At 41.0% G+C, this 15,589-nt stretch overlaps 1 protein-coding gene across 2 annotated transcripts; it reads left to right on the top strand.

The window, feature by feature from the left end:
• Positions 1–205: 205 nt before the first annotated feature.
• On the top strand, positions 206–15,135 carry ctu2 (cytosolic thiouridylase subunit 2 homolog (S. pombe)). 2 transcript variants are annotated; one of them, XM_083775580.1, is made up of 17 exons: positions 206–327; positions 3,658–3,721; positions 3,887–3,961; positions 4,441–4,519; positions 5,078–5,137; positions 7,257–7,317; positions 8,735–8,844; positions 9,691–9,947; positions 10,685–10,820; positions 10,946–11,077; positions 11,525–11,616; positions 11,931–12,028; positions 12,174–12,275; positions 12,738–12,825; positions 13,464–13,530; positions 13,688–13,746; positions 14,192–15,135. In XM_083775580.1, exons 2-17 carry the CDS (start codon positions 3,666–3,668, stop codon positions 14,250–14,252), a joined length of 1,533 nt encoding a protein of 510 aa, XP_083631706.1. In that variant the 5' UTR covers positions 206–327; positions 3,658–3,665; the 3' UTR covers positions 14,253–15,135. The 2 variants fall into 2 exon arrangements, with proteins under 2 accessions (XP_083631706.1, XP_083631707.1); XM_083775581.1 differs by having other exon boundaries at positions 3,654–3,721.
• Positions 15,136–15,589: the final 454 nt, after the last annotated feature.

Genomic DNA, 15,589 nt, shown 5'->3' with positions numbered 1-15,589 from the left:
AGGCCCACACGCGCGTTGCTTTCTGGGGATTGAAGTTATTTTTAACGGGACAGCTGCAGAATGAATCCCGAAACAGTTTGATGATGATACTTCACTTTTTTTTAATTTCTCGGACACGTGTGATGTGGGTTTTATGTAATATTGCTAGCGCTATGTAATCTTGACATGCATGCAATTTTTGTTTTGTAGAATCTACATACCGGGACACAAATTGACGTCACTTGTAGTACGTGACCGTGACGTCATCAAAAAGGGACGTACGTGTACCACGTTTTGTTTGTAAGAAGATTATATCACATATTATTCATATTGCATCAAATTGAAAAGGTAGGCTGCATTTAACTTTTAAACTAACGTAACGGATGAGAGTACGGAACACATTACTGTTTTTTCCCCTTGTTTAACAGCCACGGCAATGTTATGATGATGAAGATTGTTGTCAGAACTTTGCTCTCTTAATACCCTGACGCGTTCACTTATTCCAGCTTATTGTTCCACCTTGTTTCAGGAATACACAAAATACACATTAAAGAAGCAGCCAAAACTGCAAATAAGTTTGCCATGGATAATGCTTGGTCACTGTCACATGAGACACACACTAGCTGTTTCAGTAGTCTTATGTCCTTCTATAGGTCCTATAGGAAGAAGGACCGGGGGGGACATATACGGATACGGACGTATACGAATCCATTACACACTTTGTGTATATTATTGAAGAAATCCCCTTAACGCCCAGTCCACCACAATTCACAGTGCATCTACTGTAGCCTACTAGTTGTAACAATTATCCCCAAAGGCACCCTCGGACAAATCCAGAATCTCCAAGAAAGGGGTTATTGTATGTGGGCTCAGTGATCATTTTATGATTTTCTGTACCCGCAAAATACAAAAACTAAAGTATGACTGTCACAAAACAGTCATATCTAGGGACCTCAAAACCTACTCTAGTGAGGCCTTTAACCTTGAACTGGAGAGTCTGGATTGGTCCGATGTGCTCAGGAGCTCACTAGTCGAAGAAGCATGGCTTGGCTTTAAAACCAAATTTACATCAGTACTAAACATCATGGCTCCTTTGAGAACCATCAGGGTCAAAACCCGCTCGGAGCCATGGATGAATTCGGACATACTGACTGCAATGAAAGCCAGAGACAACAAATGCTCTGAACTTCTTAAATGCAAGTCCATGCTAGCCAAGCGCTTCGACAGTAATCTCCAAACCAAACTGTGCAACCTAAAAACCCAGTGTAACAAGCTAAGAAACGGTGTAATTGCCATGACCAAATCTGCCAAATGTAACTTTATCAATGATAAAGCCGAGGAAATCAAAAACAATCCTCGGGAACTCTGGAAGTTACTAAACAACCAACTAGGCTGTGGTCAGAAACTAAAAACCAGGTTTACTAACATAATCATCAAATCGAATAACACCCTCATCACTGACAAGCTTGATGTAGCCAACCACCTGAACATCTTCTTTACAAACATTGCAACAAAGCTGGTTAGCAAACTGCCCTCCCACTCTGGGCGTTTTGGTGTAGAGCACATCAAAGCCTTCTACAAAAACCTTGGTGTTTGTAAAGATGATTTCAAAATGGCAATGGTAACAACCGAGGAGGTACTTAAAAAACTGAGTGCCCTACAACCCCACAAGGCCACTGGCCATGACAATATCCCCTCCAAATTTCTCAGAGACTCAGCCTTTTCCATAGCTCCAGTCATCACCCACATAGTTAACCTCTCCATCAAACAGGGACAGGTCCCCCAAGATTTTAAACTGGCCAAAGTAACCCCCTTGTACAAAAAAGGGAGTAAATTAGAACCCGGCAACTACCGACCTATTTCTATTCTAAGCTCCATCTCGAAAGTGATGGAAAAAATAGTCTATGAACAGGTTGAAAAGTATCTTGCCACTAATAAATTGCTGTACGAGTTCCAATCTGGTTTCAGAACATCCCACTCCACTGACACATGCCTCCTCTATTTGAGCGACCACATCAAACACGAGGTGGACGCTGGAAAATACTGCGGCATGGTCATGCTGGACCTCCAAAAGGCTTTTGACACCGTGAACCACTCCATACTGGTTAACAAGCTTAAAGCTATTGGTTTTGATAGCACATCAGTGAGCTGGATGCAATCCTACCTGGAGGGGAGAGAACAGATGGTGGAGGTGAACGGAACACTGTCCCCTCCCCTCCCAGTGAGCTGTGGCGTCCCACAAGGAAGCATACTAGGGCCTTTACTGTTCCTAATATATGTTAATGACATGACTTCAGCTTGTGACTGCAACTTGTTCCTGTTCGCAGATGACTCAGCACTGCTGGTCTCGGACAGGAACAAACTGCAGGTTGAAAAGACCCTCAGCTCTGAACTCGGTAGAATCTGCACCTGGCTCGCTGATAACAAACTATCCTTACACCTGGGAAAAACTGAATCCATCCTCTTCGGATCAAATAGTAATCTCAGCAAGGCAGATGGCTTCTTGGTTAGAGTGGGTGACAATATTATCACACGAAAAGATCAAATTACCTACCTAGGTTCCATCCTGGAGGCCAATCTTTCCGGTGATAAGATGGCCACCAACGTAATCAAAAAAGTCAATCAAAGAACAAGATTCCTTTACAGGATCTCCTCACTGGTCAGCAAAAACACCTTGAAGACCTTAACAGGAGCCCTCGTACAAGGTTTCTTTGACTATGCATCCACCTCTTGGTACCACAGCACCTCAAAGGCCCTTAAAACAAGGCTCCAGACCTCCCAAAACAAACTGGTCAGGCTCCTACTTGGCCTCACCCCCCGAACCCACCTCACCCCTGCCCACTTTGACAGGCTGGGATGGCTTAGGGTCGTCGACAGAGTACAGCATCTTGCAATGGGTCTGGTCCACAAGATTCGATACACCACCAAGATACCCATGTACCTGTCTAAATACTTCCTTAATGTAAACGAAGTCCACACCCACAACACCAGAGGGAGTGCAACAAACCATGTACAACCCAGATTCGGCACAAACAAGGGACTAAATTCTTTTCGCTCCTATGCCACCAAAATGTGGAACGCCCTACCAACAGTCATTAAGAAATGTGAATCCCTTGACTCCTTCAAAACCGCTCTCAAAGGGCACCTACGGATGGCTGCAATTCGAAACTGGCCTCTGTAAAATCTGAATCCCCCCCACCCCCCCACCCCATTTTCCCTCACTGTATATTGTATCTTTTCCCTTTTTTGCTTCCCATATGATGAATTTAGCTACATAGAAATGTCTATTTGTATGTCTCTAAATGTTTGTATGTCTTTAAATGTTTTGATGAATTGAACAATGTGGACCCTGTTGTAAACAAGTGTAATGCTTAATTGGGTCGTCCACTCACAGTTGACAGTCTTTGTATTGAGTTTGTGCTTAAAATGTACTGTAAATTCTACAAACTGTTAATAAATATTTCAATCAATCAATCAAAACCCCGGGTCTGCAACGTGTTGTGGACTGGGCTTATATTAAAAGGTCCAAGGACTGATTGCTTGACTTATTGGTAGCTTCTTTACCTTCTATAAGAGTTCGGGTGTCCATAATAAACTAACAGGAAATTGTCACAACAGTCCTGCTTATAATATATTTTGTATCTCTATGTCACTGGATTTCCACTAAACTCAAGTCAGATTGCAGAATGTGTGATGTGGATGAAGAATACAGTGGTCAGCTGGAAATGCGAGACGTTCCGGGGTAAGTTTGCACTTCCTCCCCACATATTTGTGTGTTGTCAGTCACTGCTGTTGTATCCTACCAGTGATGTAAAAACCCCAAAGACAAAGTTGAAAATAAAACGCACAATCGCACATGAGTGAGTCTCCCTGGTTCGCTGATGGCTTACATTCTGTCTTTTTGCAGTGTTGTCAAGATATGCGTCAAATGCAAAGAAAACCCAGCAGCTCTGGTCATCAGGGCAGGAGATGCCTTCTGCAGGTAAGACTTTGAGTAAGAAGCTCTGGGGCCTGTACAATGATTGAAGGACGTCATCGCTGTAGGGCAGAGATGGTGTTTCTACTATCAGTACTATATCAGTACTATCACTACTACAGTCTTCACACAAAAATAGTGATATTAACTGATCTACAAGCTCACAATGCTAAGCTTGTAGAACTGCTATTTTTGGAAAATGTCTTCTATAATGACATGCCTAACACAGAAACACCTGATTGAATGTGGATAAGTCTATTTTGTTTTTCATAAAAGGAAAACAATGTATACTGTACCAATTATATATATATATTATTGATAACCTGTTCTTAATAAATGCTTATTTGACAAAAAAAGAAGAAGAAAGTGGATAAGTCTCTGTTGGTTTTATAAATATTTTTACCACAATGAAGGAGCCATATTCTATGAAATCTTTGTATTATTAAACATCACCCTTTTTTATAAATGTTATTTTATGTTATTAGGGGCTGTTTCAAGGAGTACTTCACGCATAAATTCAGGGCCATGCTTGGCAAGAACAGAATCATTTTCCCTGGAGAGAAGGTAGGTTTCCTGTGTGCTCATATGTTTTCATTTTTGCCTGCAATGAATGATCAATGTCTTCAACCATAGTTTAAATATGAACATAGAATGTTTTGCACAGTCCCCTCATCACTTGTGAAATAACTACTAATGTAAATCAACTAAGCACGCACAACTCCAATTTGTCTCAATCTCTAAGCATTTTTACATGCTCAGAGAGAGAGTGCATGGTCGGGAAAGTAACTTTAAAAAAAGGCATTTTATTATTTAATCATCGGCATGGTATGCTGCAGAGCAGAGATCACAACGTACGCGTTTCAGTGTGTAGCCTTTGTCAGCGTGGTGTAGTATTTTGCAACCATACCCTAGGATTGGGCAAGGGCTAAACAGGACATAATATTTAAAATATCCATATTCATAATTTATGAATTTTGGATTATTAAAATATTACAATATAATAATTATATTGCTCACGTCACTGTAATGTATCATACAACACTGACCAAGGCTACACACCGAAACTGTAGATACTAATATCATATTTCCTATCTACTGACTGTTTTTCACCCTGACTTCTAGGTGCTACTGGCTGTGTCTGGAGGTACTTCTTCCTGTTCCATGCTCTATCAAGTTCAAGAGGTACAGTATGCCTGCCTGTCTACCTGTATAGACATAGTACCCTCTGACAACGGGTACAGCACTAATAATAGTGGGATAAATAAAAAACTATGAATCATAAAATCAATCAGCTAACTCAATATTTTAGCATATCCACAGATACTGACCTGATGAAGATCCGTTGAGATCAAGCTGAAATAAAGTAAATCCTTGAAACCGGTGATCATATACTCTCTGTAGGGGTCAATGCATTACTGTTTAGTATTAAAGGTCCTGTAAGTTATTATTATTATTACTTCTTGTAAAAACAAAAAGTAATCTTTATTCTGAATCATTGAGTTTTTGTGCAGTAACAGGGGTCTCTCCAGCTCTTTAGTAAACGGAAAATACAATAGACCGTGCGGTAAGCCCCGCCCGCTCGCTCAGCTGCCTCGATACCGTTGTTAAGCAGGACAAACATCAGCGATCCTCCATTGAGGACCGTGTTATTTCGCCATTTTTCCGAAGAGGAATAGAAGCATTCATATCGCCAACATTCATACTATAATAACGCCATGGTGAAACGTTGCTGTTGGGTGTCCTGCAACAGTGCTTAATAAGTACCTAGAACGTTTGGGGCATTTCTTTTTATTCCTTTTCCCGTGGGTGCGCACATCATGAGGTGGAGAACGTGGCGGTCACTCATTCACCCTCCCTGCTACTAAACAATGTTTAAATCAATCATCTAATAAACAACTAACAACTTACCTTGGAGCAAATGGTGTGCTTTGTAACTTTCTCCACGCTCAGTTGCTTGTGTTTTCATCTAATCCTGGCTCTCTCTCTCTCTCTCTCTCTCTCTCTCTCTCTCTCTCTCTCTCTCTCTCTCTCTCTCTCTCTTCTCTTACGGTGCCTCTCTGACACTCTCTGCACGTCACTGACTGCATAGTAGTTGTTAGTTGTTTATTAGACGATTGATTTAAACATTGTTTAGTAAAAGTTGATGTTAATAGTATGATTTAGTAGCAGGGAGGGTGAATGAGTGACCGCCGCGTCCTCCACCTCCAGAATGTAAACATTGACATGTGCATGTGCGCACCCACGGGAAAAGGAATAAAAAGAAATGCCCCATGTTCTGGGTACTTTTGCAGGACGCCCAACAGCAACATTTCACCATGGCATTATTATAGTATGAATGTTGGTGATATGAATGCTTCTATTCCTCTTCGGAAAAATGCCGAAATAACACGGTCCTCAATGGAGGATCGCTGATGTTTGTCCTGCTTAACAACGGCATCGAGGCAGCTGAGCGAGGGGCGGGGCTTACCGCACGGTCTATTTCAGGTTGGAATCTAAAATTCCCCTCTCTTCAGGAGAGAGAACTCATAGAGGATAAACAAGTGAAATTAGAAGTCATTAAACAAAAAAGGAGAATAAAGAATTGGCTGATTGGATGAAATTGGGATAATAGACAAATACATTATAAATGGTGATCAGTGCATATTACAAAATCATTTAATAAAGTAGAGAGTTTCCACTGCTGAATATTCAATATTTTGGGCTTACTCTCTTCTTGAGGGGCGCTAGCCCCTCCAATGCATGGCTTTTGAAGATTACGTCATATGGCAGCCAAGTCTGACGTAAATCTGTTGCCAGTGAAATCTATGGACTTTAATGTTTGTTTAGGGCACTAAATGTTGACGTAAAATGAATTGCATTTTTATAGCGCTTTTCCAAGTGCTCAAAGCGCTTTACAATGGTTCATTCATTCATACATTGGGAGGTGAAGCGGCGAACAGTCGACGCCAGCGTCCTCACTTCCCACATTCCGACTCATTGGAGGCAATGTAGGGTTCAGTGCCTTGCCCAAGGACACTTCGTCATGTGGACAGGAGGAGCCGGGATTCGACCCGCCGACCCAGGGATCATTGGACGACCTGCTCTACCTCCTGAGCCACTATATATATATATATATATATTATATACAGTGGGCACACTTCACATAAGTGTGATTTGTTTTTGAGGGCGCCTAATGCCTATGCACAGCCTTGTTTGTGTGTTTTTAGCACGGAATGTGATGATTTTATTGGCTGATGTATGATAAGAGCGCCCCCTCACTTGATTCTGTTTACTACAAATTGCATTCATGTATCTTTTGCAGGGTTTGAGTCTAAATGCTCACAAGAAGTTGAGGTTCTTACCTGGGATTGTCTTTATTGATGGTAATTTGACATTACATATAGTATACATTTACTGTATAGCTCTGACTGAATTCACCCACTTTATATTTAGGTATTATATTTAGGAGGTTTGATAGGTGGCGATTGTGTGTTCATGGTTCGGGTATTTAGCTAGCCTGGGATGTCGCTGTGGGAATTTATACCAAAGATATAGCTCCGTTTGGAACCTCTATATCTACGCAGCTATGCTTTAGCTCCGAGATGAGGATCCGTGTCAGGATATCCCTGCACAGGTCGAAATGGGGTCCAGCTGGGTCAAGCCTGTCCACAAACAGTGGCGAAACAGTATCAAACAGTACTCTTTTCAAAAACTAAAGGTGTCAGAACCGAGATACAGTTGATAAACTTAGGTCTGGCACTTAACATTTTTAGTCCGGTGTCAAACAACTGCTTAAATCAGGCTTTAAATAAAAAATCACACCTGTGTAAACTGAGTGTTGCAACTCCCCTCCCCCCTCTCTCTCTCTCATTAGCAGGCAACAGTGCAGCACTATCTCTCTCTCTGTTTCTGGCACAACAGCGTCACATAGGCGCACACATAGGCGCATAGGTGAACACGGACATTGCTGTTCCTTGGAGTGGTTGCACCACTCAAAAATGTAGTGGAGTCAACCACCGTTCGCATGTGCAGTACTGCTTCCATAAGATTGCATTGGGAAAACATGGTACTGGCTGAAAAACAACCGCTGTGTAAGCGATTGTTTGACTTAAGTTTATCAACTGTACAGTATCTCGGTTCTGATACCTTTTACATTTTGAAAAGAGAACTGTTTGATACTGTCTTGCCACTGTTTGTGGACGGGCTCGACCCAGCTCGAGCTGTGCAGGGACCAGTGCCTGGATATCCTGACACGGAACCTCATCTTGGAGCTAAAGCGTAGCAGCATAGATATAGAGGTTCCAAACGGAGCTACCAAAGATCGTGAATATGGAAAGATATACTGTACCACATTGATTACTTTGTTTTACAAGCAGATGACAACCGAGAGCACAAAACCAGAGACGGTATAACATGCAGTCAAAACTGAACAGAATGAACAGGAGTCTCAGAAACCTTTCCATAAAATTACTTATTTTGTGGAAAAATATGATCAGATAAGAATAAATTAAGAAGTTAATTATTTCTTGTGTAAACTCAGCATTTTTGACATGCTGAGTTTCTTCTGAAGCGAGGTAAAGGGCTTGTTATACTTTCTGTGTGCGTCGGTTGTGCACTGAAAATGGCAGATCTACAATTCACATTCACTATTTTGTGAATGTGACTGTTTACTCCAGAATAGGGATTAGGGATGCTAGGGTTTATGCAGTTAAATAATCTAAAATTCTACTGTAAACATCCATTGGAAATCTGATGTTGCGCAACCTCAAATAATCACCTGACCATAAATGATACTTCCAGAGGGTGGTACTCTTGGGCTGTCTGCAGAGGAGAGACAGAGGACCACAGCTGATTTGCAGGCTGTTTTCAAAGCCACCGGCTTCCCCTACCACATTGTACCTCTGGAACAGGTCTGCTTTCACTAAACACATTTTCAAAGATTTTCTTCATACTTGTGTGTGTGTGTGTGTGTGTGTGTGTGTGTTCCGCCGTAGCCTGAAAACGCACCTTTTCAGACTCCATCATGGCCCATAGCACTTACCCTAACCCCTTAGATAGCATTTCTGTTGGCTTAGATAGCATTTGACACAGACTTATAGCATGTTATGTAGACAGCACTATAATTGTATTGTATATAGTCATAGCACGCCATAGTACATATGTATAGCATAGTAGTGAATATGTATAGTTTATTATGTATAGTGTATGTATAGCTTCATCATATAGATATTCCACTGTTACCTTCTTAGCTTACACATGTTTCATGATAGATGCTTTTATGTGATGTATTCCCATGCTTTTGTTCTTGCTTAAATGTAAGTCGCTCTGGATTAAGAGCGTCTGCTAAATGCCTAAATTGTAAATTGTAAATTGTGTGTTTGTGTGTGTCTCTGAATGCATTTCTAAACAATGTGGTGTGTTTTTATTGTCCTGATAATGGTATTTGCATGATCATATACGGTATGATATAGAAATGTACACATTGACAAGCCCTTAGAAATGCTAAAGAAAATAAGCGCTGTATAATAAATACTATATAATAATATAAGAAAAGGACATTCCTAAAAATCAAACATTTTTAAGCAATGCTCAGCTGCTCGTGGGGATTTTATTGTTTGGTCCTAGTGTGCAAGACGGGGACAGAGTTTTAATCCTCTCCTCAGGGTTTTCTTGTAATGAAGAGAAAGTACCAAATAACCCGTTGAATGGAATGGATGGATAGAATCTGACTGATTGTCCTATTTTCTCCCCGTCAGATTTTTAATCTTCCCAGTTCAGTCCTGGAACCAGGTTCCTCTGCCCCAGACCAACCAGCAGACAGCTACAAAGCTGCTGTAGACCACTTCATTAGCAACAGTCACAAGCAGCATGTCAGCCCAGAGAAACAAACTGACCTGTCACGGCTCAGCATCCAGGAGGGTAGACCGGATGAGTCTAGTACCCAGGCTTTGCAGAGACTGTTTTCCTCAGTGAAGACATTGACAGCCAAAGAAGACCTTCTGTACACACTCAGGTCTCTCTCTCTCTCTCTCACACACACACACACACACACACGCCCCCAAACCACATGTTCACGCATGCTGTCTGATCCATGCAAACACGGGCAGAACACAAAACCTATTGTAGTGCCACCGACCACAAAATAGTCAAATATTGTGTTGCGTTCACTTGTTCCACTATAAACAACCGTAATGTAGTATTTATACTGTTACTAACATAAAACTAGAAAAGTCGCAATTTTGAAAAATTGCAAAGTGTGGTTGCCGCAATCACTTATATAGGCCCCTCCCACAAATTTACAATGACAATTACAATGTCCCATCACCCCTGTCACACCTGTGATCATATGTATTTCGGAAGGGATTTCTCCCCAAATAATCATGTTTTGGCTAATGGTTACGTTTTTCGCATTTGCGATCTACTCTTTGAGTAGATCGTTTTCCCTTGAAGTGAACTGTTAAATCTGCACCATGCAAGGATGATTTAGATAGTTTTATCAATCTAAAATCATGTAAGAAACATATAAGATCAGCCCATTGCCCCTGATTAAAATGTTGTAAATCTGCAATGAACTTCAGTGACCTGGTACTAGTGAACAGTAATGAGTATCAAAAGGTTTACCTCTGGCTGCCACTTGGGGTCGCCAACATACTGTATGCAAACTGCAAAAAAGTGTGAATGGATTATACTGTAAATAGAAAACAAGATGTTGTTAATGAGAAAAGTTAATGGCTAATGTGTCCCCTGTAGACGACATCTACTGGTCCATACAGCTCGAAGTGAAGGCTACACCAAACTGATGGTAGGAGATAACTGTACCAGACAGGCTGTCAAATTGCTTGCTAGTATAGCATTGGGCAGAGGAGCACAGTTAGGAATGGATACGGTGAGTGATTTTTATTTATTTATTTATTTATAAATACCGGTATATATTTATTATAATATACAGTATGTGATGGTGTTAAAAATCCCAGACTAGAGAGAATTATTTAGTAACATGTCTGTCAACAGGGTTTCTCAGACCATCGGTACAGTGACACGGTAACGGTGAGGCCGATGAGGGACTATTCAGCCAAAGAAATCTCCTTCTACAACTACATGTTTAAAGTTCCATTCTTCTTTATACCCAGCCTGGACACTAAGGTCAGTCATCTGTTTACAAATTAAAGTGTCAAGAACGTCCTCTCTGTTTTCTCAGCTAAATGCAGACCCAGATAATTTTTACATGATAAATGATTTTACAATACATTGTAATAAATATTTCAGTTCAGCATCTTTCCATGCTTCACTGCCATAACACTCACTTGATTGACATGTTTCAGCCAGGTAAACTCCTCTTCAGAAATGTTATTTCTACATCATTCATCCTCAATGCTCTTGGTGTATATTTCCACTTTCCTCAGTTGCACCGTTTTCAGATATTCTATTGTTCACCTGAAAATAATAACAATTTGGAGGAACATTGGATTGTGTTACGACCTAGCTGGCTGGTTTCCATTTGGGCCCTTCATATTCAATTCATCAGCACATTCAATGACATCTCCTGGGGGTCCCCGGACCGCACTAACTGGTTTGTGTCTTCCACCAAAGATGCCAGACAAGGCCAGCATCCAGCGTCTTACAGAGAGCTTTGTCACTAAACTTCAGGCAGATTTTCCTTCGACTGTCAGCACCATCTACAGGTTTGTACAAGACTCCTGGAGTACTTCATGACTGGGATTTGTCACACAGCACAAAACGGTACATTTTTAAAGTTTGTGTTTCACAGTATCTCATTGCATGCAGTGAGATTCTGGTGCAGATGTTTGCACGCGCACACACACACACACACACACACACACACACACACACACACACACACACACACACACTCACTCACTCACTCACTCACTCACTCACTCACTCACTCACTCACTCACATACAAACAAACTGGTATTAAATGCAGTTTAAAATATTGTATATGTCTGGTGGATCCTGTGTCTTTGTGTCCTCTAGGACTGGTGATAAACTTCAGACCGTGTGCCCCGCTCTGAAATCCCTTGCTGTCACTGATAAATGCCTGCTCTGTATGTGCACCTTGGACACTGCTGTTGGTATGTTTGTTGTTCCAAAGAAAGAAAAGTAAAAAGCTATTCAGCCTAGAACTAAGTTAATTTTATGTACAAGCCAGTCCTGTGAACAGTTGTAATGAATTCCAAGTAACTGTCCTTTCCTGTCTCTATCCCTCCAACTCTGCAGAGGATGCCTCAGCCTTCCAGGCTACTCTGATCTCAGAGCAACTCTCGCAAAAGAAACAAACTTCTGGAGGCTCCAACATTGGAAGCCCAACACTAACCACAGGTAGGACCCCATCCCCTACAACCTCATACATACCGCTTACATGTTTGGAATTGTGATTGTCCCACATCTTTGTATGGGCTAAGACTTCGCTAAGTCATTACTGTTCACTCACTCGTAGTTGCAGAATTGTTAGGGCCTTCTACTTCTTTTACCGATGATGGTACTTTGACACAACAACAACAAAGTAACTGCTGTTGTCAACAGCCAGTCTGAATGCGTGTGTGCGTGCATGCGTGCGTGTGAGACAGCTTATGGATCTGCTATTTTCGAATAGCCAACCCAAAAATTGAAAATGACACAGATGCTCTCCCGATTTGCATATAGGTTAATAAATATTAACAGTTCGTTTCAAGGAGCATTCTTAGTCGTAGTATTCTTCTTTTTTAAGTGCTTGGAATCTCTTTCCCCAGTGTTGTTTGTGGTTTCCTTGTAATGTAAATCCAGGCATCTGTGCTCCCTCAGGTCAGTGCTGTTCGTCCCAGGAAGAGAAAGGAAGACAGAGCTGTGGAGGGACAGGAGATGGAAGTGGAACGTGTTGCTCTTCTGCCAAGTAAATATCCTATATGAAACGGTATCATCAGTGTGAAATGAGCATAATCTGTAGCGACATTGTGTGCACTGCAATTCTGATAGCATTTGAGTGGTAATTCACCATATGATGATGAATGGTGCAAAAATTGGCTTCCTGGTACGCTATAATTGGCCAATGTGAAAAGAGTGGCATTTCTTCCTTGGCTATGAGATTATATATTTTTCATACTGTGTATAAATGTTTATATTATAAACTAGAAATAGTTCACCTCAGAGCCTTAAGCTTTCTAGACTTGGCTGATACTTAAAGTGCTCTTAACAACATAAAAAGAAAGTCCATAGACTTGGCAGCCATATGACGTATTTCCGAAAGCCAGACGTTGGAGCAGCTAGTGCCCCTCACAAAACATTGTTGAAAAGAATAGTCTGGGGCAGAGGTTCTGCTCTAGCAAGGAGTGTGTGCACAGTTTCACGTCAAACGGGCCAATATTGCAAAACATTAGCTGTTCACGGACGGACAGACAGGGGGAAAAACATAGTCAAAATAGACAATTAGGTTATAGGCTTTCATCAGTGATTCATCAGGTAGTATGATTATGCATATCATATTCCAATGCAGTTGTTGGTGAGTGGTGACCAATTGTTGTTATATTCCAGGGTCCCACAAACACTGGAGCTGAAGAGCCTGTTGTGTTACAGTTGTCGCCTGACCATCAAAGATATGGTGGGTGAAACACAGCTTGTATCATCATTTTAATCATTTAAAATATGTCACATCTGTCTGTCTAGTAGTCTACCCCCTTATTTATTATGATCTGTTGTTTTCTCCCCTCATCTATTCTGATAAATTTGAATATTTCTCTCTTCCCTTCCATTGACAGTCATCAGTGGATGATCTACCTGACTACATCCTCTCAGAGGGACAAAAGAGGAAGAACAGGTGAGGGGGATATTTAGTTTTAACAAGTTCCAAAATGGCTCTTTGCATAACTGTAGTAGTAGTGTAGTCCCGGGTTACCAGAAGGTGGCATACCCGATTCCTGTTCCGGTTCATTTTCCTCATCTTTGTTTGATTGGCTCGGCAGTAGATGTGATGTGAACCCATATGACTTCTTCATACATTTCTGGAAACTCAGGACTACACTAATGAACGTAGGCTATTGCTCAACATGCATCGTGCAGTGAATGCTGTTTACTGGACAGTCGCAGAATTCTGTCCTGATTAGAATTAGGATTGCTTTTAGGCACCAAGCAAGCTTGCATATACAAGGACTTGCCACACATACCGTACATATACGTTTAGGCCTTTTCTATGAATAAATCACAACTTGAAAACCATCAAAAGGCCTTTCCATAAAACAATTTCTGTGTGTTCGGTTATCTAGGTCTGAGATGAGACAGGAGATCAGAGAATTCCTATTGGATGAAGATGATGATGACAACTAGGACGAGGATAAGTCCTTTGGCTCCCCTCAGACAGCTGAACATTCAACACTGAGAAATATACTCGAATGCTATATATTTTTTTAACAATGCTTGTGAAAGGATAAAGTACAGGACCAGCAGGATCAGGCCTATAGGTGCATATGTCTTTGACGCTGAATTATGGACTCAACCAAGGTTATAAGAAGAACCACCCATCCACCCTGCCTGATTGGCTTACTGGCAGGCAAAGTATTACTGAAGTTAAGGTTGCATAGTTGTGTGTGTGTGTGACTTAGACCCACGCCGCGCCCATGAGAGTCTTAACAGAATTACACCCCCAAATGTAATTTAGGAACAGAACCATTTTTTATCTGGCATTTTGGAAGGAATTTTCCGACTAAAGATGGGTCAGACTGAGACAAGATGGACGTCAGACAGACAGACAAACCAAACGAGGAGAAGTACCACACAGACAGACTTTTACAGTGAATCATGAAGAGGTTAAAAAATACAATTAAACACTATCTTGGGGAAGTCACTCTGGATGAGTAATGCATGGCAAAACATATTCAGTTTAGGTCTTCATTCAAAAAACTAATATTGACAATGTCAACCCTTCAAATGTAATGTCACTTACAGAATGTACTCCTTTGTAGGTCTGTATTCAAAAGCTTCAGTTCATTTGGTGTGTGTGGCTGACAGTATGACATATACGTATGTCCTGATGAAGATCTGAATTTATTGAAATGACATTTGTTTGACTTTGGGAACTCCCTGATTCCACCACAAAGTTGTACAGGCCTGAATATCTTTGTTAATGTGTTTTATTTGTACAAATGAATCTCCTATATCTGCCACCTGAGTGGCTTTGCAAAACCTCTACAGTGAATTGATGGCTCTTTTGTAAAACAACATACCCATCATGTATCAAACGTTTTGAGTATTTATGAATGCATTCAGTGTGTTATTAAAGTGAAGTTCAAACTTCTGTGCAGACTGTTTGGGTTTACAATTTGTAATATGTAGTTGGCCATCAGAATCAATAGGAACTTACGTAGCCTGGTCGCATGCACATGAACTCAAAGTACTGTACTTAATTAAAGGACAACTTTAGTGTTTTGAAACCAAGGTTCATGTTTTAGGTTATTAGAGAAAGTAAAAGATGAGTGTTATATCATTTACTGCTTTCTTTTCTTTTAGCCATTTTCGTGATTTGTTTTGGCAGGGGCATTCGAGATTTATTTATTATGATTTACTATAGTCCTACTACTAGACGCAGACCCCAGGAAATTACATCTGGCCACAAAAGATCAGATTAAATTAATCTTTGTGGATTAGCCAAGAACAGTTGAGTTATG

Source organism: Protomyctophum parallelum, assembly GCF_964188405.1.
Source record: "Protomyctophum parallelum genome assembly, chromosome: 10".
NCBI lineage: Eukaryota > Metazoa > Chordata > Actinopteri > Myctophiformes > Myctophidae > Protomyctophum > Protomyctophum parallelum.
This window is presented reverse-complemented; position numbering and strand designations above follow the sequence as displayed.

Coding starts and splice junctions, on each gene's coding strand:
- ctu2 (XM_083775580.1), top strand. CDS start 3,666: ATGTGTGATGTGGATGAAGAATACAGTGGTCAGCTGGAAATGCGAGAC. Junction 3,722..3,886: donor GAAATGCGAGACGTTCCGGG/GTAAGTTTGCAC, acceptor GTCTTTTTGCAG/TGTTGTCAAGATATGCGTCA. Junction 11,617..11,930: donor ACTGTCAGCACCATCTACAG/GTTTGTACAAGA, acceptor TGTGTCCTCTAG/GACTGGTGATAAACTTCAGA.